We start from the raw sequence: 24,428 nt of genomic DNA on the forward strand, positions 1-24,428 counted from the left end.
TTTACCCAAGAGCCACCGCGGCCGAGAATACGCTCTGGCTGCAGTGAGCGACCCCACAGCGCAGGCGCGCAATGGAGGTGACGTCACTTGCGCGGCACTTTGGACCAGGAAGTTTGATCGAGTCCGGGGTCCGGCCCACGGTTGGGGTGAGAATCCGTGCGGGCTGCAGGATCACTGCGGGCGGCCACACTGAGCAGTCCCGGCCTTTCCCTCCCCTTCCCCCTCCCGCTCCACACGGGGGACCCGGGCACTTTCCTGCTTGAAATCAAAGCAAACCCAGTGAGTGCGGGAAGCCCTCAGCAGGTGAGGGCAGCGTCTGTGGAAAGAGAAACGGGGAAGTTTTCAAGTCCGAGACCCTTCCGTTAGACCTGGGAGAGAGCAAAAGCAACTTGCAGAGAGGTTTGGGTGGGGGAGGGGGGGGGATGGATGGATGGAGGGTGGGGAGGGATGGGGATTAGGGTGAGATGGGGGGAGGGAGAGATGAGGGGGTGGGGGAGGGATAAACGGGGAGAGGGAGGGACAGATGGAGTGTGGGGAGGAATAGATGAGGGGAAAAAAGGAGCATCTCTGATGAGCTTCACTTAGGCAACCCCAGCCTCGCTCAATGTTTTATCGACTTTCTGGTGAATAGACTAACAAAGGCAGTTGGAGACAAGGCAATGTTCACGCTGTGAAATATGAGCCAGAACTCTTGCCGAGGCCTGTGGTTCCAGCAACAGCTGCAGCATGTGTTTCACAGTTAATGAAATATCTCTTTGTGTGTGATTTCTCTCTCTCTACCTGCCCTCATTCATCTCGATCACTGACAGGTTTGTAAACTAAGGGTGAGGCCAGGGTTGCTGAGGCATTCTCAATCGGAAACGTTCTCTTTGCCCTGTTTTTAAAGAGAAATTGCAGATGCCAGAATCTGAAGTAAAACCAGAAACTGGTAACACAATGGTGGGGACTGAGGTCAAAAAAGGGATCAAGTCCAACTCCCACATACCACAAGGCTCAAGGACAGCTTCTATCCCACCCTGATAATGCTATTGAATGGTTCCCTTATACAATATATTCTCAATCATACAATATGGACTCTGACCTCAAAGATAACTTGTTGTGACCTTGCACCTTATTGTATGCCTGCAATGCACTGTCTCTGTAGTTGTGACATTGTACTCTACTGTGGTTGCTCAATGCACTCTGTGCTACCTCAATGTAACTGCACTGTGTAATGAATTGACCTGTACAATCAGTATGCAAGACACGTTTTTCACTGTACCTCAGTAAAAGTGACAATAATAAACCAATACAATCGCCAAGTCCAACACCACCAAGACCCAAAACACTGACTATCCATTTCCTTCCATAGATGCTGCCTGACCCACTTTCAGTTCCTCCAGTTCCCTTATGTATTGCTTCAGATTTCCAGCATCTGCAGTCTCTTGTGTCTCCATCTGCAGAAAGAGGGAATGTTTTGGTTTGATACCCCTTTTAACAGTGAAAGACAGAAAACACATTGAATTTAAGTGGCAGAGTAGGTGAGGGAGGCAAAGGGTAGAACAAAGGGAAGTGGCAGAAATGGCCCATTCTGATTATAGATGGAAAGACAACCAGAGATTTTGATGCCAGTCTGGATGCTGCAATGTTCCCAGATGGAAGATGACGTTGTTCCTCAAGCTTGTGTTTGTCATTATTATAACAGCTCGCTACAGAGACTAAAATCTCAGCTGAAATACTGTCCTGTACCAATTGATGACTTTTGTAAATTTCTTTTACAGGATACAACAAGCAGAAGATTTGTTCATGCAAATATCAAACACGACATCAGCAAATTCACACTGCGGAGATGCCGTTCTCCTGCTCTGAATGTAGGAAGGGATTCCGTCAGTCATCCAAATTGATGACACACCAGCGAGTTCACACTTGGGAGCGGCCATTTGCCTGCCCTACATGTGGGAAGGGATACACTACGCCATCCAATCTGGTGAAGCACCAGCGAGTTCACACCAGGGAGAGGCCGTTCTCCTGCTCAACCTATGGGAAAGGCTTCACTGAGTCATTCAAACTGATGAGGCACCAGCGAGTTCACACTGGGGAAAGGCCGTTCTCCTGCTCCGAGTGCGGGAAGGGATTCACTCAGTCGTCCCATTTGCTGACACACCAGAGAGTTCACACCGGGGAGAGGCCGTTCTCCTGCTCAACGTGTGGGAAAGGATTCATTATGTTATTCAAACTGAAGATGCACCAGCGAGTTCACACTGGGGAGAAGCCATACACCTGCTCCGAGTGTGGGAAGGGATACACTCAGTCATCCAATCTGGTGAAGCACCAGCGAGTTCACACTGGGGAGAGGCCATTCTCCTGCTCAACGTGTGGGAAAAGCTTCACTCTGTTATCCAGCATAAGGAGACACCAGCGGGTTCACACTGGGGAGAAGCTGTACACCTGTTCCAAGTGTGGGAAGGGATTCCCTCTGTCATCTGATTTGCTGAGACACCAGAGAGTTCACACTGGGGAGAGGCCGTTCTCCTGCTCAACGTGTGGCAAAGGATTCACTATGTTATCCAGCCTGAAGACACACCAGCGAGTTCACAATGGGGAGAAGCCATATACCTGCTCCGAGTGCGGGAAGTGATTCATTCGGTCGTCCCATTTGATGAAAGACCAGAGAGTTCACACTGGGGAGAGGCCCATTGCCTGCCCTACATGTGGGAAGGGATACACTACATGAAACAGTCTGGTGAGGCACCAGCGAGTTCACACCGGGGAGAGACTGTTCACCTGCTCTGAGTGCGGGAAGGGATTCCGTTGGTCATCTGACCTGCTGCAACACCAGCGAATTCACACTGCGGAGAAAGATTAAACATGCTGTATGCTCAATACATAACCACCACTGCTACTGAAATCTGGTGCAAATTCACAAGTGTTGCAGGTGTTCACGGGGGTCGGATTCTGTCGACGCTGCTGATCTCACCCAGGATTGAACTCTGGTCATTGGGCACAGTTGATTTTCTTTTGAAATCTCTTTAACTGAGTTCGAGTTCAATGTTCTGGATCTCTGATTAAAATAAAGCAGTTCTGTTTGAAACACTTTATCTAAGGCCCTTCCTGTCTCTGCAATGCACACAATGAACAGTAGAAAGAGAGGCCATTCAGCCCATCTGGTACCTTCCAGTGTTTCTACTCCACACCAGCCTCCTCCCATCTCACCGAGTATGAATATTCAGAGGAATAGAGGGACGCAGCACAGAAATGGGCCCTTTGACTCACTGAGTCTGCACTGATTATCAACCAGTCATTTACTCTGATCCTACATTAATAATTTTTAAAATTCTTCCCACATTTGCATTGTCCACACCCTGCTTCACCCCCACCACCATTCAGATTCACCCACACATTAGGGACAATTTACAATACTTTAATAACCTGTCAGCCCACACCTGTTGGGACGTTGGGGGAAACCCACACAGTCATATGGAGAAGGTGCAAACTCCACACAGACAACACCCGAGGTCGGGATTGAACATTGTCAACGTGAGGCAGCAGCTCTACGAGTTCTGTGCTCATTCGGCTTCCCATTCAATGCATTCCTGTGGTTCACCTCCATCCCTCCGTGTGGTGACACGTTCCACATTGTTGAACTGTGTGGGTGAAGAGCTTCCCCTCGAATTTCCTGCAGGACTTTCAGCAGATTGCTGACAAAGACAAGAGCTCAGCAGGGGTCTTGTTCCAGATATTAGAGCAGCACAGCTAATAGAGCTGCTACCTCGCAGTGACAGGAGCCCAGGTTCAATCCAGATCTTGGCTACTGACTGTGTGGGGTTCTCCCTGTGACTGGGAATTTCTTCCACGTCCCAAAGACATGCTGGTTGGTAGGTCAATTGGCTGCTGTAAATTGCCCTTGGTGAGTGGGAGAAGTTGGGGAGAGTTTACAAAAATGTGGGGAGAATTTTAAAAAAAGCCTCAATGTGGGATTAGTGTGGAGTTGTGGACTGTGTCGGCCTGTTTCTGTGCTGTATCTTTCTGTGACATTCCCCATCCATCCAGCCTCGGGGAGAAAGTAATGGTGTTTACGTCTACATGTATTTTAAGATTGAAGATATCTTTATTAGTCACATGTACATCGAAACACACAGTGAAATGCATCATTTGCGTAGTGCTCTGGTGGCACCCGCAAGTGTCTCCACGCTTCCGGCACTGACATAGAATGCCCACAACTTCCCAACCCGTAAGTCTTTGGAACCTGGGGGGAAACCCATGCAGACACGGGGAGAACCTACGAACTCATTATAGACAGCGGCTGGAATTGTACCTGGGTCGTTGGCACTGTAATAGCGTTATGCTAACTGCTACACTACTGTGCTACTCCCAGCTCTTTTCAACACGGGGCTGTTCTCAATGGGCTGAATGTCACACAATTGAGTCACTGCAATACAGGACTGTCCTGACACATCCTGTGCCTCATTCATTGTCCTACCTGATTCCCCCATTCACCACCTCAAACAAAATTCATTGATTTCTGTCCTGAATACAATAACTGAGGAACCACTCCCAAGTCAGGTTGGGGAAAGATTCTGCCCTTTTGAGATTGGTGCCTGATGATCAGAGTTTAAGGAGATGCTTTCAAAACTGGGAATGACTGCAATGTATTTTGTAGATGCTTCTCTCACCCTGTCTCTCTGATTGATGGAAAGTGACAGAATCTTCCTTATCGCCAACAGGTGACCCCTCAGCCCAAAACCATGCTGCTGAAAATTTGGATTCTTCCCCCATGAGAAACATTCCCTCAGCTGCCACCCGATCCAATCCTTTTTAAATCTTTCTCCTTTCACCTTGAGCCTCTAGTTTTGGACGGCTGCTCCAGCACCGAGAGTGGTCCTTTGGAAGAAAGTGGAGGAAGAGGGGAAGATGTGACTGGTGCTGGGATCCTGACGCAGAAATGGTGAAGGATGATGTGCCACCTCGAGCTTCCGGTTCCAGCTCATTTCAATTCCCCTCCTCATTTCCACACCGACCTGTTTGTCCTCGGCCTTCTCCACTGCCATGGTGAGGCCAAACACAAACTAGAAAAACGGCACTTTGTATTCCACTTGGTGAGCCTACAGCCCAAAGGTACGGACGTTGAATTTGACAGTTTCAGGCGACCAACTCTCGTTCCTTTCCCACTCCTCCCAGATTCTCCTTTTGTTCACCTTTTCCTCCTCCCTCTTTCCCCCACCGCCCATTCCCGAGATCCGTTCCCCTCCCGCCCCTGATTCCATCTGCTCATCATCCTTCCTCCCTTCCCAGCTTTCACTTGTCATCTCTCTGCCTCTGTCTACTTACCCCTGCCCCAGCTGCTGCCACCTGCTCACGTTCCCTCCCTTATCTGGTTCCACATCAGCTCCAGCCGATGTCTCTACCTTCTGCCTCCCCCCAACCCCCAACCCATCTGCCTCCACCTGCCCATCATCTCCCACCTCACCTGGTTCCACCTCCCAACCTCTGCCTCCCCCCTCCCTCTCACCTCTTTATGCCGGCTGTCTTCCCTCTACGCTCAGTCCTGATGCAGTATCTTGACCCGAAACACCAATCATCCCTCTGCCTCCACAGATGCTGCTCGATCTGCCGAGTTCCTCCAGCAGTCTTTTTGCGGCAGATTCCAGCATCTGCAGTCTTATCGTGTCTGCAACTGCCAAAGAGCCAGACTGCGCCTGCTCCCCACACGGCAGCCCGGCACAGTCCTCCGCCTGTGATGAAAAACACTGTGATGTTTGTGAGACACGATTTCCCATTCACAAAGCCGTGCTGACTGTCCCTCAGCAGTCCTTGCCTTTCCACACGCTGGTAGGTCCTGTCACTCAGAATCCCCTCCAGTAATTTCCCACCACTGATGTTAGGTTCACTGGCCTGTGGTTCCCTGGCTTGTCCTTGCAGCCCTTCTTAAATAAAGGCACACCCTCCAGACTTCTGGTATCTCACCCCTGGCTAAGGAAGATGGAATTAACTCTGCCAGGGCCCATGTAGTTTCTTTCCTATTCTTCCTGCAAGGTCTTGGGATGCAATTGGTCAGGCCCTGGAGATTTGTCCACCCTAATATGCTTTAAGACTGCCAGCACCTCCTATTTCGCAATGATGATATGTCCCAAGACATCACTACTCGTATCCCTTAATTCCTTAGCTTGCATGACCTTCTCTGTGTAAATACAGATGAGAAATATTCATTTAAGATCTCGCCCCTCTCTTGTGATTCCACACACAGACGACAGAATTGATGCCTAAAGGGACCTATTCTCTCCCTAGTTACCCTCTGTTGGGCTTCCCCTTTTCCTATCTTCAGTCCTGAAGAAGGATCCTGACCCCGAAACGTTGACCGCCTGCTTTTCTCCACTGATGCTGCCTGGCCTGCTCAGTCCCTCCAGCATCATCGTGTTTTTCATCCAGATTCCAGCATCTGCCGTCCTTTGTTTCTCCAATGTTACAGGTAGATGATCGACAGCAGAAGTGACCAGTTCAATGAGGCCCGACACCAGCCTGAGGAACAGCACCTCCTCTTCCTTGTGCGCACGTTTCAGCCTTCCAGACCAGGTCAATTCATTACACAGTGTATTGAGGTAGGACAAATGTAAAACAATACAGAATGCAGAGTAAAGTGTCACAGCTTCAGGGAAGTGCATTGCAGGTAGACAATAAGGTGCAAGGTCATAATCAGGTAGATTGTGAGGTGAAGAGTCCATCTCATCGTATAAGGGAACCGTTCAATAGTCTTATCACAGTGGGATAGAATCTGTCCTTGAGCCTGGTGGGACGTGCCCTCAGGCTCCTGTATCTTCTACCCAATGGGAGAGAAGAGAGAATGACCCGGGTGGGTGGGGTCTCTGATTATACTGGCTGCTTCACCAAGGCAGCGAGAGGTAAAGAGTCCAAGGAGGGGAGGCTGCTTTCTGTGATGTGCTGGGCTGTGTCCACAACTCTCTGCAGTTTCTTGTGGCTCTGGGCAGAGCAGTTGCTGTACTAAGCCATGATACATCTGTGTTATTATGTGTTATTTTGTAGTTGTAAGATAGAACTACACTTCCCAGTAGGCAATGCAAGGCGTCACATGGGGAACAGGAAGTGGCTTTAAAATGAGAGAAAAAGCAAGCCAGTCTGGTGTTGGTTAGTAACAAGCTCGACCTACTCTTGGGTAGTTGGGCAGGGCAGGTGACTGAGGTGAGAGACAGGAGCTTGCAAAGGTTGATCAGAGTCGGCTGTTAGCAGGCAAAGAGACCACAGGCAAGTGCGAGGCTTTGAAAGGTGAGATAGTGGGAGCTCAAGGCATGCATGTTCCTATTAGAGTGAAGGGCAAGGCTGGTAGGAGGAGGGAACCCTGGATGACGAGGGATGTGGAGCCTGTCCAGGAAAAAGGAGGCAACATAGGTCAGGTCCAGGCAGCTGGGATCAAGCAAATCCCTGGAGGAGTATAGCGGATGCAGGAGTGTACTCAGGAAGGAAATCAGGAGGGCAAAATGGGGGCATGAGATGCTTTGGCAAAGACAATGACAGGGAAACCAAAGAGATTTTCTATGAAGGGAAGAAGAGTTTACTGGGGAGAATACGGCCCCCCAAAGACCAAAGGGACATCTTTGTGTGGAGCCGCAGAAGACAGACAAGCTCCTTAATGAATATTTCTCCTCTGCTTTTAACCGTGGAGAAAGACATGAAGTCTTTAGAACTAGGAAAAGTAAGTGGGGAGGTCTTGGGGATAGTCCACATTAAAGTAGAGGAGGTGCTGGATGTCTTAAAAAGTATGAAGGTTGACAAATCTCCAGGGCCTGACCAGGTATATCCAAGAACACTGTGGGAGGCTCGAGAAGAAATTGCGGAGCCCTGGCTGAGATATTTGCATCATGGTTAGCCACAGGTGAGGTGCCGGTAGACTGGAGGAGAGCGAATGTTATTTCAGAAGGGTGGGAAAGAGAAACCTGGGAACTATAGACCAGTAAGTCTAACATCTGTGATGGGCAAGTTACTGGAAAGGATTTTGAGGGATCAGATACACGTCCATCTGAACAGACAGGGATTGATTAGGGACAACACACACCAAACGCTGGAGGAACTCAGCAGGTCAGGCAGCATCTGTGGAGGGAAATAAACAGTCGACATTTCAGGTTGAGTCCTGAAGAAGGGTCTCGACCCAAAGCGTCGACTGTTTATTTCCCTCCACAGATGCTGCCTGACCTGCTGAGTTCCTCCAGCATTTGGTGTGTGTGTGTCACTCCAGGTTCCAGCATCTGCAGAATCTTTTGTGTCTCCAGGGTTGATTCGGGGATTTCCGCACGGCTTTGTGCACGGGAGATCGTGTCTTATGAACTTGATTGAGTTTTTTGATGATTTGACCAAGAAAGTTGATGAGGCCAGGGTGGTAACGTGGTTTACATGGACTTCAGTAAGGCCTTTGAGAAGGTTCCACATGGTAGGCTGCTCTGGAAAGTTAGATGGCATGGGATCCAGGGAGAGCTGGCTCATTGGACACACAATTGGCTCGATGGTAGAAAGCAGAGGGCGATGGTGGAAGGTTGTTTCTCGGACTGGAGGCCCGTGACCAGTGGTGCACCTCAGGGCTCGGTGCTGGGCCCGTTGTCGTTTGTCATCCACATCAACGATTTGGATACGACAGCACAGGGCACGGTGAGTAAGTTTGCAGATGACACGAAAATAGGTGCTGGAGTGGACAATGAAGAAGGTCATCAAAAATTACAAGGGGATCTTTATCAGCTGAGACAGTGGGCCGAGGACTGTGGACAGGCGAGGACTTTATTCCTTAGAGCATAGGAAACTGAGAGGTGATCTTACAGAGGTGTTTTAAGATCTTGTAGAGGTGTTATAAACATTTTATGAGATCTTATATAGATCTTATAAAATCATGAGGGGCATGGACAGGGTGAATGCACTCAGTCTTCCCCCACCCACCCTCCAGGGTTGGGGAATCAAGAACCAGAGGGCCGTGGTTTAAGATGAGAGGGAAAAGATTTACTAGGAACTTGAGGGGCAACTTTTTTTTGTTTACACAAAGTGTGGTATCTGTGTGGAATCAGCTGTCAGAGGAAGTGCTTGAGGCAGGTACAATAACAACTGTTAAAAGACAGTTGGACGGGTCCATGGATCAGAAAGGTTTTAGGCGGCTCTGGGCCAAATGCTGGCAAATGGGAGCAGCCTGGATGGGGCATCTTGGTCGGCTTGGACTCGATGGGTGAAAGGACCTGTTTCCGTGCTTTCTAACTCTCTGACTCTATAGATTGGCCGCAGCAAATCGCAACAACAGTGCGGGGCACAGATTCATAAAGTCTGTAATGAATAGTTTTCCAGACCAGTATGTTGAGAAACTAATGAGAGGACAGTATTTTACATTCGTTACTTCGTTATGAGAAAGGGTTAATTGGTGATCTGGTGGTTAAGGTGTTTTTATTTCAGATTTAGAAAAATTGAGAAGGGGTTGAGTTCAATCTAAAACTACAATATTCAATCCAACTACTGAAGCAAGGGGCAAAATTTGGGAAACAAGATTAAAAGACTTGATGGCAAACAAGCAGGGACAACATGGAAACTCAGTTTTAATTCTTTAAATGTAATATATATTCTTCACAGGCAAAAAAACCACAAGGAAAAGTGGTCGATAATAAGAGAAGTTAAAGAGAGTGTTAGATAAAAGGAAAGGCTTAAAATTTTGCCAAGATAAAACAGTAAACCTGCAGATTAGAAAAATGTGAGATTTCAGCAATGACAGGGCCAAGGCATTGATAAAGAAAGGCAAAGTGGAATATGAGAGTTGTCTGACAAGAAAAATAAAAATAGATTCGAAGAGCTTCTATATGTGTGTACACAGAGCTGAGCTCAGGTTAATGTTGGTCCCTCACAGAGACACAGGAGAAATTATATCGATGTGTAAGGAAATGGTGGGGAAGTTAACCAAATATTTTCTGTCTGTCTTCACAGAAGACATAAAATGCCTCACAGAAATACGACAGGTCCAGACTGAACGAGGAACTCAATGAGATTATCATCAGTAAAATATGAGAGCTGGAGGAATTAACAGGAAGGTAAAGGTGATAAATTCAGAGCTGATAACCTGGGTCTTCAGGGCGTGAATGAGGCGCTGAGGGAAACAGTGGACGAATAGTTTTGTCATCTTCCAACATTCTGCAGATTTGAGAACATTTCCCACAGTTTGGAAGGCAGCAAATGTCACCCCAGTATTTGAGGAGGGAACGGAAAAACACAACTGTAGGCCGGTTAGTGTGAGATCAGTCAAATGGAGAATCTGAAAGGTACCTATGTAGCGGTTAGCATAATGCTGTACAGCACCAGCGACCCGGGTTCAATTCCAGGCGCTGTCTGTAAGGAGTTTGTACATTCTCCCCGTGTCACTTCAGCCGCTCCATTACCCAAGATCATACTTATCCGACCCTGGCCTCAGACACCATTTTCCCCTTCTTTCCCCACACTCTGCAACTCCCTTGTCATTCAGATGTTTGTGCATCTCCACCGTGAATGTACTGAATAACTCCGTCTCTGCAAGTCTCCGGCACCGAGAATCCCAGGGATGCTCAGTTCTCCAGGGAAGACATTCTTCAGCATCTCAGATGAGTGACCCCTGACTGATGCCACGTCCAGCAATTGCCCTGCCTTGTGCATCATCAGTGCAGACTCAGTGAGTCAAAGGGCCCATTTCTGTGCTGCATCTCTCTATTCCTCTGAATGTTCATACTGGGTGAGATGGGAGGAGGCTGGTGCAGAACAGAAACACTGAAAGGCACCAGATGGGCTGAATGGCCTCTCTTTCTACTTTTCATTGTGTGCATTGCAGAGACAGGAAGGGCCTTAGATAAAGTGTTCCAAACAGAACTGGTTTATTTTAATCAGAGATCCAGAACATTAGCTCAGTTAAAGAGATTACAAAAGAAAATCAACTGTGCCCAACGAGCAGGGTTCAATCCTGGGCGAGATCAGCAGCGTCGACAGAATCCGACACCTATGAACACCTGCAACACTTGTGAATTTGTGCTAGATTTCAGTAGCAGTGATGGTTGGAAATTGAGTATACAGCATGTTTAATCTTTCTCTGTAGTGTGAATTCGCTGGTGTTTCAGCAGCTGAGATGACAAAGGGAATCCCTTCCCGCACTCAGAGCAGGTGAACGGTCTCTCCCCAGTGTGAACTCGCTGGTGTGCCTGCAAGTTGGATGACTGAGTGAATCCTTTCCCACACATTGAGCAGGAGAATGGTCTCTCCCCAGTGTGAACTCGCTGGTGCGTCATCAGACTGGATAACACAGTGAATCCTTTCCCACACGTTGGGCAGGAGAACGGTCTCTCCCCAGTGTGAACTCGCTTGTGTGTCATCAGGTTGGAAAACTGAGTGAATCCTTTCCCACAAATGGAGCAGGTGTATGGCTTCTCCCCAGTGTGAATTCTCTGATGCGTCATCAGGCCAGATAACTGAGTGAATCCCTTCCCACACTCGGAGCAGGTGTACGGCTTCTCCCCGGTGTGAACTCTCTGGTGCGTTGTCAGGCTACATAACACAGTGAATCCCTTCCCACACTCGGAGCAGGTGTACGGCTTCTCCCCAGTGTGAACTTGCCGGTGATACTTCAGGCCAGATAACACAGTGAAGCCTTTCCCACACATGGAGCAGGAGAACGGTCTCTCCCCGGTGTGAACGCGCTGGTGATACTTCAGGCTGGATAACACAGTGAAGCCTTTCCCACACGTTGAGCAGGAGAACGGTCTCTCCCCGGTGTGAACGCGCTGGTGTTTCTTCAGGCTGGATGGCTGGGTAAATCCTTTCCCACACTCGGAGCAGGTGTATGGCTTCTCCCCGGTGTGAACTCTCTGGTGCCTTATCAGGTTAGATAGCACAGTGAATCCCTTCCCGCATTCGGAGCAGGTGTACGGCGTCTCCCCGGTGTGACCTCGTTGGTGCATCATCAGGTTGGAAAACTGAGTGAATCCTTTCCCACACTCAGAGCAGGTGTACGGCTTCTCCCCAGTGTGAACTCTCTGGTGTGTCAGCAAACTGGACGACTGAGTGAATCCCTTCCTGCACTCGGAGCAGGTGTACGGCTTCTCCCCGGTGTGAACTCGCTGGTGATGCTTCAGGCTGGATAACACGGTGAAGCCTTTCCCACACTCGGAGCAGGAGAACGGTCTCTCCCCAGTGTGAACTTGCTGGTGATCCTTCAGGCTGGATAACACAGTGAAGCGTTTCCCACACGTTGAGCAGGAGAATGGCTTCTCCCCGGTATGAACTCGCTGGTGTGTCATCAGGCTGGATGACGTAGTGAATCCTTTCCCACACTCAGAGCAGGTGTACGGCTTTTCCCCGGTGTGAACTCTCTGGTGCGTTATCAGGTTGAATAACACGGTAAATCCCTTCCCACACTTGGAGCAGGTGTACGGCCTCTCCCCGGTGTGACTTCGCTGGTGCCTCATCAGGCCGTATAACTGAGTGAATCCTTTCCCACACTCGGAGCAGGTGTACGGCTTCTCCCCGGTGTGAACTCTCTGGTGCGTTATCAGGTTAGATTTCACAGTGAATCCCTTCCCGCACTCGGAGCAGGTGTACGGCTTCTCCCCAGTGTGAACTCGCTGGTGCCTCATCAGGCTGGATGACACAGTGAAGCCTTTCCCACACGTTGAGCAGGAGAACGGCTTCTCCCCGGTGTGAACTCGCTGGTGTGTCATCAGGTTGGAAAACTGAGTGAATCCTTTCCCACAATCGGAGCAGGTGTACGGCTTCTCCCCAGTGTGAGCTCTCTGATGCGTCATCAGGTTGGAAAACTGAGTGAATCCTTTCCCACACTCGCAGCAGGTGTATGGCTTCTCCCCAGTGTGAACTCTCTGGTGTGTCAGCAAACTGGAAGACCGAGTGAATCCTTTCCCACACTCAGCGCAGGGATACGGCTTCTCCCCGGTGTGACCTCGCAGGTGCGTCATCAAGCCAGATAACTGAGTGAATCCTTTCCCACACTCAGAGCAGGTGTATGGCTATTCCCCAGTGTGAACTCTCCGGTGACACTTCAGGCTGGATAACACTGTGAAGCCTCTCCCACACGTTAAACAGGAGAATGGTCTCTTCCCAGTGTGAACTCGCTGGTGTGTCAGCAAATCAGACGAATGAGTGAATCCCTTCCCGCACTCAGAGCAGGTGTACAGCCTCTTCCTGGTGTGAACTCTCTGGTGTGTTATCAGGTTGGATAACTGAGTGAATCCTTTCCCACACGTTGAGCAGGAGAATGGCCGCTCCCCAGTGTGAACTCGCTCGTGTTTCTGCAAGTGAGTTCAGTGAAGGAAATCCTTCCCACACTCAGTGCAGATTCACGGCCTCTTCTCTGTGAATTTGTTGGTGCATCAGCAACTGGAATGACCGAGTGACTCCCTTCCCACACTCCGAGCAGGTGAACGGCCTCTCCCCAGTGTGAATTCTCTGATGTTGTGGTTGAGATTCCCATAAACAAATCCTTCGCTTGTTGGATCCTGTAAATGAAATTTACAAGTCATCAATAGGTACAGGACAGTATTTCAGCTGAGATTTTAGTCTCTGTCGCGAACTGTTATAATAATCACAAACAAGCTTGAGTAACAACGTCATCTTCCATCTGGGAACATTGCAGCATCCAGACTGGCATCAAAATCTCTGGTTGTCTTTCCCTCTATAATCAGAATGGGCCATTTCTGCCACTTCCCTTTGTTCTACCCGTTGCCTCCCTCACCTACTCTGCCACTGAAATTCAATGTAGTTTCTGTCTTTCTCTGTTAAAAGGGGTATCAAACCCAAAACATTCCCTCTTTCTGCAGATGGAGACACAAGTGACTGCAGATGCTGGAAATCTGAAGCAATACATAAGAGAGCTGGAGGAACTCAAAAGTGGGTCAGGCAGCATCTATGGAGGGAAATGGCCAGTCAAGATTTTGGGTCTTGGTGGTGTTGGACTTGGCAATTGTAGTGGTTTATTATTGTCACTTGTGCAGTGAAAAACGTGTTTTGCATACCGATCATACAGGTTAATTCATTACACGGTGCAGTTACATTGAATTAGTACAGAATGCATTGAGGTAGTACAGGTAAAAACACTAACAGTACAGAGTAAAATGTCACAGCTACAGAGAAAGTGCAATGCAGGGAGACAATAAGGTGCAAGGTCACAACAAGGTAGATCGTGAGGTCAGAGTCCATCTCATTGTATAAGGGAACCATTCAATAGTCTTATCATAGTGGGATAGAAGCTGTCCTTGAGCCTGGTGGGACGTGCCCTCAGGATCATTGAACGTGAAGGGTAGATGATTAGACTCACTTGTTGGAGATTGTCATTGTGTGGCAGTTTTGTGGTCCAAATGTTATTTGCCACTTAATATTCCAGAATAGAAGTGTTAGATACCATTCTATATCCAGACAGAATAGAACATGTTCTCAGTGGCAGAAGGAGCTGAGGACATTGAACATAGTTGAGTTGTCAAATAACCATAAGTGACAAGGATTTTTGTTTCTTCAACACAGTGTTAACTGACACAATTTAGCCACATGGGTAAATTACTTTCACAATAAATGTTCCTTTTTATTCACTGGGAATTGGACTAAGTCCCTTTTTTGACCTCAGTCCCAACTATAGCTGTTACCTACAATGATTTGTACATCAGCAGTGTCTGGAGACCGGTCCCAATCTCAGTTTGCTCATCTGTGTTTCCAGACTGTCTGCAGAGCAAAGGCAAAGTGGTTTTTGCAGCAGAATCAATGGTCACATTTATACCCACAATCCCCAGGGCTCCAGAAACGGTCCCAGCAAAACAGTCAATCACCAGCCGGGGCCTGGAGTCCACCTTGGGCCGGGCCGGCAGAGAAAGCAGCAAAATCAAAAAATCTGCAGGTGCCGGAAATCTGAAATAAAAATAGAAAATACTGGACATGGGTCAGACAGCATCTGTGGGAAGAGAAACAAATAATGTTTCAGGTTGGAAACCCTTTGTCAGAACTGAGAAAATGAGAAACCAAGTTTTAAATTGCAGAAAAGATGGGGAAGGGATAAATACACCATTAAAACCACAGGAAGTGGGAACAGGAGTAGATCATTCAGCCTCTCAAGGCTGCTCTGCCATTCAGCAGGATCATGGCTGACTTTCCTGCCCTGTCCCCATAGCCCTTGATTCCCCTACTGATAAGGAATCTATCCCAACCTGAAATATACCCAAGGACTCTGCCACACAGTTCTCTGTAGCAAGATGTTGCAAAGACTCAAGCTTCTGAGAGAAGAAATTCCTCTTGTCTCACTTTGAAATGGGCACTAGTAAATTTCTCTTTCATAAGGCTATGCTAACTCTGCTCAATAAGTTACAATTTTTCAAACAATCAATCAGATAAAAGGGCAGATCAAAATTCAAGGTTCCAGTTATCTTTTTGCAAGAAACTCATGTATGTAATTGTGATATTTCACGCTTTTTTAGTTGATGGAAAGGGCTGCAATTTCATTGCTCTTTCTGAGCTAAATCCCGGGGGGTCTCAATTTTTATACATAATAAACTTTCACTTGTTCAACACAAGGTAATAACTGATACTAATGGACGTTTTGTTTTGGTATCAGGAAAATTAGATTATAGATTAATGGCATTTGCCAATATTTATGCCCTGAGTACGGAATACCCAGGATTTTTTGAACGATGTTTTGCACTCTTGCCAGATTTGAATGTTTATTCTTTGGTTTTAGGAGGAGAATTTAATTGTTGGTTAGATTCAAGGTTCGATAGGTCATCTACTAAACCAGCAGCTCCTAATAAATCAGCTTTATTTCTTCAATTGTTTTTAATGGTCGGGCGTTACTGATGTTTGGCGTTGTTTACATCCAGAAGATAGGGGATATTCATTTTTCTCTCATGTTCACCATACACATTCCAGGATTGACTAATTATTCCATCAGTTTGAACCAGTGAATATAAAGAGATTGCTCTTTCAGATCATGCTCCTGTGTTTTTATCTTTAAACCTCCCCAGACTCCCTCAAACAAATAGATTTTGGCATTTTAATTTAATTTTGTTATCTGATAAAGACTTTTTAAAATTTTTGGAGAACCAAATTATTCTTTTCTTAGAAGAGAATACGACGGGAGAGACTTCCAGTCTTATTATATGGGACGCCTTTAAGGCCTTTATTGGAGGACAAGTTATTTCTTCCACGGCAAGCGTTAACAGAGAGACAATTGATTTGGTCAATCAATTGAAAATAGGAGACCAAAAATATGTCTGGAATCCAGATCCTGCTTTATACAAAAGGCGAGTTGAAATTAAAACTAAATATGATCTCCTTTTAACATATCCAATCGAGAGTCAACTTTTTAAAGATAATTTTATATTCGTGGAGACAAAACAGGTAAATTACTGGCTAACCAATTAAAAACCTCTATTGCTAGATGGCAGATTAAAGAAATTTGCAAAGCTAATGGTGAGAGGACAACTGATCACTTAGAAATAAATGATACTTCTAGAGAATTTTATTCTAAACTTTATAGTTCTGATTCTCCTAAAGACGATACCATAATGAATAATTTTTTCGACCAGTGAAACATTCCTACACTCTCTGCTGAGAACCGAAAACAGTTGGATCAATCTATTGTTTATGAGGAAATGGCCGAAGTTATACGTTCATTGCACTCTGGAAAGACTCCGGGTCCTGATGGATTTCCTGGAGAATTTCAAAAGGCCTTTTCCTCATTGCTTATACCTTATTTATGTTCTGTTTTTTCGGACTCTTTTAAATTGGGTAGGTTACCACAATCTTTTTATGAAGCTTCCCTTTCACTTATTCTTGAGAAAAATAAGAACCCAATGCAATGTTCTTCGTACAGACTAATTTCTTTACTTAATGTTGATGGTAAAATTTTATCTAAGGTTTTGGCTCGTAGATTGGAAAATATTTTACCACTAATTATATCCGATGATCAGACTGGTTTTATTAAAAATCGCTAATCCCATTTTAATATTCGTCATTTACTGAAAATTATCTACTCTCCCTCCAAGGAAATATCGGAATGTGTGATATCTCTCGATGCTGAGAAGGCCTTTGATCGCGTTGAATGGAGTTACTTATTTAAAACTTTAGAGAAATTTAACTTTGGGCCTGATTTCATAGTTTGATATGTTTCTATAAGATCCCCTCTCATTCTTCTGAATTCCAGCGAGTATAGTCCTCATGGGCTCATCCCTTCATCTCTGGAATCAACCCGGTGAACCTCCTCTGCACTGCCTCCACAGCCAGTATATCTTTCCTCAAGTAAGGAGACCAGAACGGCACGCAGTACTCCAGGTGCGGCCTCACCAGCACCCTGTACAGTTGCAGCACAACCTCCCTGCTCTCAAATTCAATCCCTCCAGCAATGAAGGCCAACATTCCATTGGCCTTCTTGATAACCTGTTGCACCTGCAAACCAACCTTTTGCGATTCATGCACAAGCACTCCCAGGTCCCTCTGCACAACAGCACGCTGCAATCTTTCACCATTTAAATAATAATCTGATCTTCTACTTTCTCTTCCAAAGTGGATGACCTCACATTTACCAATGCCCAGGGACTGCAGATGCTGGAAATCTGGAGCAACGACTTTCTGACCAACAGACCGTACTCAGTGAGGATAGGCAGCAACTCCTCTGGCATGATTATTCTCAACACTGGTTCCCCACAAGGCTGCGTCCTCAGCCCTCTACTTGCCTCCCTATACACTCATGGCTGTGTGGCCAGATTCTGCTCTAACTCCATCTACAAGCTTGCAGATGATACCACCGTTGTAGGCCGTATCTCAAACAGCGATGAGGCGGAGTACAGGAGGGAGACATAGAGCATAGTGGAATGGTGTCATGACAACAACCATTCCCTCAATGTCAACAAAACTAAAGAGCTGGTCATTGACTTCAGGAAAGGGGGCGGTGTACATACACCTGTCTACATCAATGGTGCTGAGGTCAAGAGGGTTGAGAGCTTCAAGTTCCTGGGAGTGAACATCACCAATAGCCTGTCCTGGTCCAATCACGTAGACGCCACGGCCAAGAAAGCTCACCAGTGCCTCTACTTCCTCAGGATGCTAAAGAAATTTGGTTTCTCCCATTTGACTGTCACCAACTTTTATCAATGCACCGAAGAAGGCATCCTGTCTGGATGTATCACGGCTTGATACGGCAACTGTTTTGGACAGGACCGCAAGAAACTGCAGAGAGTTGTGGACACAGCCCAGTGCATCACGGACAACAGCCTCCCCTCCTTGGACTCTGTCTTTACCTCTCGCTGCCTTGGTGAAGCAGCCAGCATAATCAAAGACCTCACCCACCCGGGTCATTCACTCTTCTCTCCTCTTCCATCGGGCAGAAGATACAGGAGCCTGAGGGCATGTACCACCAGGCTCAAGGACAGCTACTACCCCACAGATAAGACTATTGAACGGTTCCCTCATACGATGAGGTGGACTCTGACCTCACGATCTACCTTGTTGTGACCTTGCACATTATTGCACTTAATTTTCTCTGCAGCTGTGACACTTTACTCTGTACTGTTATTTTTACCTGTAATAACTCAATGCACTCTGTACTAACTCAATGGAACTGCACTGTGCAATGAATTGACCTGTACTAGCAGTATGCAAGACACGTTTTTCACTGTACCTCGGTACAAGTGACAATAATAAACCAATACCAATACCAAAATACCAAGCCGAATGCCCCAACGCAGTGCCGAGAGACATTCACTGTTTGTAAGTGGCTCCTTTTAACAAGATTCACTCAGCTCGGACCTCACAAGCGGACGCAGAGTTGGGAATTCATTTTCGGGGACACATCCGAGTGATTCCGGAGATCGGGGGGTGGGGGGAGCGGGTTTAGCTTCACATATTGACGGGAGAAGTACTTCTGAGGAGTGGAGAGTATAAAAGAGATGGTTTTGTGTGCAGAGAAACGAGGAGATGGCTCCGGGACCAGTGGACACCGGGTTTAAATATTTTTGCAAAATCATCCAAGGCGGTGCCAGCGTTTTGGGCCTGCAAGATCTCCTTTGTTTTCTCTCTCTCTCTCTCTATCTCCCCCTCTCTCTCCCAATGCTCTCCTGGCTGCCGGATCGAACACCCGACCAGGCGGCGACGCTGTGGCCCTTCCCCCGGCAGAGACATCGCCTTTGCCCCCGCTCCAGCCTCCTCTCCCCGCACAACTGAAAACTCCATTCACCCAGCTCGACTGAAGGCTCCTCCGTTCGGAAGCCGGAACCAGCTCCTCCCGCCGCAGAACCGCACCTCCCGTCTGCATTAAAACAGGACAATCCCAGAGCAGGAGGGACAAGGGGCTGAGCACAGCGGGGCGGGCAGCAGCGGTCCCGGCAGAGGGGGAAATCGTGTCGGGCTCTGCGTCAGATTTTTCTCAAGGTCCGGCACCCTGATCTGGAGGGGAGGGGGAGCAGGGGGAGGAGAGAGGGAAGCGGGAGGGCAGTGAGGAGGAAGGGGTGGGGAAGGCAGTGCGGAGGAAGGGGACGGGAAGGGAACAAGGGGGTAGGGAGGGAAGGTGGAGTGCGAAGGGCAGAGAGAGGGTGGAGAAGGAGAGGGGGAGGAGAGAGGGAAGGGGAGGGCTGAGGAGTGAGGGAGCCGGGACTGCCCCAACATGCCGTCCCGTGAAGTTTCTGCAGGTCCGCACTGGATCCAAGGTCGGTCGTGAGGTCAGAGTCCATCTCATCGTAGAAGGGAACCGTTCAATAGTCTTATCACAGCGGGGTAGCAGCTGCCCTTGAGCCTGGTGGGACGTGCCCTCAGGCTCCTGTATCTGGGATTGGGAGTTCTGGGAGCCTGCCCGAGTCCCCTGACCCTCCTGTAGACACAGGTCTGTAGACACTGCGCGGAGTGGAAGACTCACTTCAGTACTTGAGGGTCCTGAGGTCCGTGTCCCAACGTGGAGCAAACTCCCCCCTCAATCCCACGAACAGAATTCCTTCTCATCGAATGAGGAATCTGGGAAGTGCCTTCAGTTATAGAGTCATGGACGGGGGTGAGGACAGAACGAGGGGGGAATGAGGGAAGGGACGGTGAGCGGGACCCAGGTGCCCGATGGCATGAGGTCCCCCAGCGCGAAGGCTGAGGGGGGCCGGTCCGGGAGGGGCTGATCCCCTCGGCTGGGAGGGATCTCTCTGCTCTCCCCACCTCCCCCCCCCCCCCAGTGGCTGAGAGCCTGTGTGGGGTGGGTGAGGGTTGGACACCCCCGGTCCCTTCACCTCTCCCCCGGTCAATGACAGGGTCCGCGCTGCAACAGCTGGAAGGAAGATAAAGTGCGCAACATCTGCCCAACGTGGGTTAAACGTAACGTGTGACTGATCGCCCTGAACGTGGTCTGTCCACAGTTCCAGACAGGTATTCGGGCAATGACCTGGCACCACCCTCTCACATGTTATCCATTGAGAAGGCAGACAGTACTTCAATACAGGGAAGGCACAGGATCTTTGGCCTGAAGTATTAACCCAAAACGTCGACAATTTCTTTCCCCACAGATGCTGCTCGACCTGCTGAGTTCCTCCAGCAGATTGTTTGCTGCTCCAGGTTCCAGCATCTGCCGTCTCTGGTGTTGACATTAACTCTGTTTCTCTTTCCTCAGATGCTGCCTGAATTGGTGAGTTTTTTTCCAGCATTTTCTGTTTTTTTTCCTGATTTCCAGCATCTGCAGATTTTTTTATTTGCATTTATAAAATTTTAACTTTCAGGGGAAAATGGGCCAGAATGATAGGAAAATGGAAGGCCATGTGGGAGGGAAGGGTTAGATAGAGCAGGATAAAACGTAGGCACAACATCGTGGGCCGAAGGGCCTGTACTGTGCTGTAATGCTCTAAAAAAAAGCACGTCTGGACGAATGAGGGGCATAAATGATGCTTTCAGCAGCAGGTAAACTGGGCCAGTGGTAGTCAGGTGATGTTACGGTGGGGAAATTCAGCTGTAGGTAAAATCGCAGGTCTGTGCCAGAAACTGCTGGACAATTCAGCAGGTCAGGCAGCATCTGTGGAAAGAGACATGGAGTTAATGTTTTAGTTTGGAGACTTCCCTTTTATTTGATTGATTGTTTGAAAAATCATAACTTATTGAGCAGAGTTAGCATAGCCTTATGAAATAGAAATTTACTAGTGAACATTCAAAAGTGAGACAAGGAATTTCTTCTCTCAGAAGCTTGAGTCTTTGCAACATCTTGCTACAGAGAACTGTGTGGCAGAGTCCTTGGGTATATTTCAGGTTGGGATAGATTCCTAATCAGTCGGGGAATCAAGGGTTATGGGGACAGGGCAGGAAAGTCAGCCATGATCCTGCTGAATGGCAGAGCAGGCTTGAGACCCTGAATGTTCTACTCCTGTTCCCACTTCCTGTGGGTTTAATGGTGTGTTTATCCCTTCCCCATCTTTTCTGCAACTTAAAACTTGTTTTCTCACTTTCTCAGTTCTGACAAAGGGTTTCCAACCTGAAGCATTATTTGTTTCTCTTCCCACAGATGCTGTCTGACCCGTGACCAGCATTTTCTATTTTTATTGTGGGTATAAATGCGGCTATTGATTTAGCTGCAAGGATCACTTTGCCTTTGCTCTGCAGGCAGTCTGGAAACACAGATGAGCAAACTGAGATTGGGACCAGTCTCCTGACACTGCTGATGTCCAAATCATTGCAGGTAACAGCTATAGTTTGGACTGAGGTTAAAAAAGGGACTAAGTCAAACTCACAGTGAATAAATTGTGTAAAGTAATTCACCCATGTGGCTAAATTGTGTCAATTTGTTGAAGAAACAAAAATCCTTGTCACTTATGGTTATTTTACAATTCAACTATGTTCAATGTCCTCTGCTCCTTCTGCTACTGAGAATATGTTCTATTCTGTCTGGATATAGAATGGTATCTAACACTTCTATTCTGGAATATGAAGTGGCAAATAACATTTGGACCACAAAACTGCCACACAATGACAATCTCTAACAAGTCAGTACAATAGTCTTCCTTTCACGTTCAATGATCCTGAGGGCTCAAGGACAGCTTCTATCCCACTGTGATAAGACTATTGAACGGTTCCCTTCTGCGATGAGATGGACTCTGACCTCACAATCTAGCTTGTGACCTTGCACTTTATTGTCTACCTGCACTGCACTTTCACTGTGGCTGGGACACTTTACTCTGTACTGTTATTGTTTTTACCTGTACTACCTCAATGCATTCTGTACTAACTCAATGTAACTGCACTGTGTAATGAATTGACATGGACAATTTTGATGCCAGTCTGGATGCTGCAATGTTCCTAGATGGAAGATGACGTTGTTCCTTAAGCTTGTGTTTGTCATTATTATAACAGCTCGCTAAAGAGACTAAAATCGCAGCTGAAATACTGTCCTGTACCTATTGATGACTTTTGTAAATTTCTTTTACAGGATACAACAAGCAGAGGATTTGTTTTTGGGAATCTCAAACACAACATCAGCGAATTCACACTGGGGAGAGGCCGTTCACCTGCTCTGAGTGTGGGAAGGGAGTCACTCGGTCATTCCAGTTGCTGATGCACCAACAAATTCACAGAGAAGAGGCCGTGTATCTGCACTGAGTGTGGGAAGGGCTTCCTTCAGTCATCCCACCTGCTGACACACCGGCGTGTTCACACTGGGGAGAGGCCGTTCTCTTGCTCAACGTGTGGTAAGGGATTATCTGAGTTCTCCAGCCTGATGACGCACCAGCGAGTTCACTCCAGGGAAAGGCCATTCTCCTGCTCGGAGTGTGGGAAGGGCTTTGCTCAGTCATCCCACTTGCAGGCACACCAGCGAGTTCACACTGGGGAGAGGCCATACTCCTGCTCAACGTGTGGGAAAGGATTCACTCAGTTATCCGGCCTGTTGAGGTACCAGAGAGTTCACACCGGGGAGAGGCCATTCTCCTGCTCAACATGTGGGAAAGGATTCATTCAATTATCTGGCCTGTTGAGGTGCCAGAGAGTTCACACCGGGGAGAGGCCATTCTCCTGCTCCAAGTGTGGGAAGGAATTCACTGACTTGTCACATTTGCTGACACACCAGAGAGTTCACACCGGGGAGAGGCCATTCATCTGCTCGACATGTGGGAAGGGATTCAGTGATTCGTCGCACTTGCTGAATCACCAGTGGGTTTACACCGGGGAGAGGCCGTTCACCTGCTGCGAGTGCGGGAAGGAATTCACTCAGTCAACCCATTTGCTGACACACCAGAGAGTTCACAACGGGGAGAGGCCGTACACTTGCTTCGAGTGTGGGAAGGGATTCACAGTTTCGTCCCATTTGCTGAAACATCAGTGAGTTCACACGGGGGAGAAGCCGTACACCTGCTCTGAGTGCGGGAAGGGATTCACTTGGTCGGTCGATTTGCTCACACACCAGAGAGTTCACACCGGGGAGAGGCCGTTCATCTGCCCTGAGTGCGGGAAGAGATTCACTCAGTCTTCCAACCTGATAACACACCAGCGGGTACACACTGGGGAGAAACCGTTCTCCTGCTCAACATGTGAGAAGAAATTCACCCATTTATCTGGTCTGCTGATACACCAGCGAATTCACACTGGGGAGAAGCCGTACACCTGCTCCGAGTGCGGGAATGGATTCACTCGGTCATCCCATTTGCTGACACACCAGAGAGTTCACACATTGGAGAGGCCATTCACCTGCTCCGAGTGTGGGAAGGGATACACTACATCATCCAGCCAGGAGACGCACCAGCGAGTTCACACCGGGAAGAGGCCGTTCACCTGCTGTGAGTGCAGGAAGGGATTCGCTTTGTCATCTCAGCTGCTGAAGTACCAGTGAATTCACACTATAGAGAAAGATTAAACCTGCTGTATGGTCAGTATACAACCATCACTGCTACTGAAATCTAGCACAAATTCACAAGTGTTGCAGGTATTCACGGGGGTCGGATTCTGTCGACGCTGCTGATCTCACCCAGGATTGAACCCTGGTCATTGGGCACAGTTGATTTTCTTTTGTAATCTCTTTAACTGAGTTAGAGTTCAATGTTCTAGATCTCTGATTAAAATAAAGCAGTTCTGTTTGAAACACTTTATCTAAGGCCCTTCCTGTCTCTGCAATGCACACAATGAACAGTAAAAAGAGAGGCCATTCAGTCCAACTGGTGCCTTCCAGTGTTTCTGCTCCACACCAGCCTCCTCCCATCTCACCCAGTATGAATATTCAGAGAATAGAGAGATGGAGCACAGAAATGGGCCCTTTGACTCACTGAGTCTGCACTGATTATCAACCAGTCATTTACTCTGATCCCACATTAATACATATTTAAAATTCTGCCCACATTTGCATTGACCAGACCCTGCTTCACCCCCACCACCAGCAGATTCCACTAATCACCCACACATTAGGGACAATTTACAGTCCTTTAATAACCTTTCAGCCCACACCTCTTGGGACGTGGGAGGAAACCCAC

At 47.8% G+C, this 24,428-nt stretch overlaps 1 protein-coding gene and 1 pseudogene across 3 annotated transcripts; one reads left to right on the forward strand and one right to left on the reverse strand.

The window, feature by feature from the left end:
- Nucleotides 1–23,818, forward strand: LOC127567141 (zinc finger protein 850-like; annotated as a pseudogene).
- On the reverse strand, nt 10,829–19,522 carry LOC127567142 (zinc finger protein 850-like). 3 transcript variants are annotated; one of them, XM_052009836.1, is made up of 3 exons: nt 19,193–19,522; nt 14,623–14,694; nt 10,852–13,478 (listed from the first exon to the last, which is right to left on the reverse strand). In XM_052009836.1, exon 3 carries the CDS (start codon nt 12,936–12,938, stop codon nt 11,052–11,054), a length of 1,887 nt encoding a protein of 628 aa, XP_051865796.1. In that variant the 5' UTR covers nt 12,939–13,478; nt 14,623–14,694; nt 19,193–19,522; the 3' UTR covers nt 10,852–11,051. The 3 variants fall into 3 exon arrangements, with proteins under 3 accessions (XP_051865795.1, XP_051865796.1, XP_051865797.1); XM_052009835.1 differs by lacking the exon at nt 14,623–14,694 and having other exon boundaries at nt 10,829–13,478; XM_052009837.1 differs by lacking the exon at nt 14,623–14,694 and having other exon boundaries at nt 19,258–19,522.
- Nucleotides 23,819–24,428: the final 610 nt, after the last annotated feature.

This window comes from Pristis pectinata, unplaced genomic scaffold, assembly GCF_009764475.1.
Source record: "Pristis pectinata isolate sPriPec2 unplaced genomic scaffold, sPriPec2.1.pri scaffold_139_arrow_ctg1, whole genome shotgun sequence".
In the NCBI taxonomy this organism is placed as follows: Eukaryota; Metazoa; Chordata; class Chondrichthyes; order Rhinopristiformes; family Pristidae; genus Pristis; species Pristis pectinata.

Excerpts from the sequence above, each read along its gene's own strand:
- LOC127567142 (XM_052009835.1), bottom strand. The coding sequence starts at position 12,938 with ATGACGCACCTGCGAGGTCACACCGGGGAGAAGCCGTATCCCTGCGCT.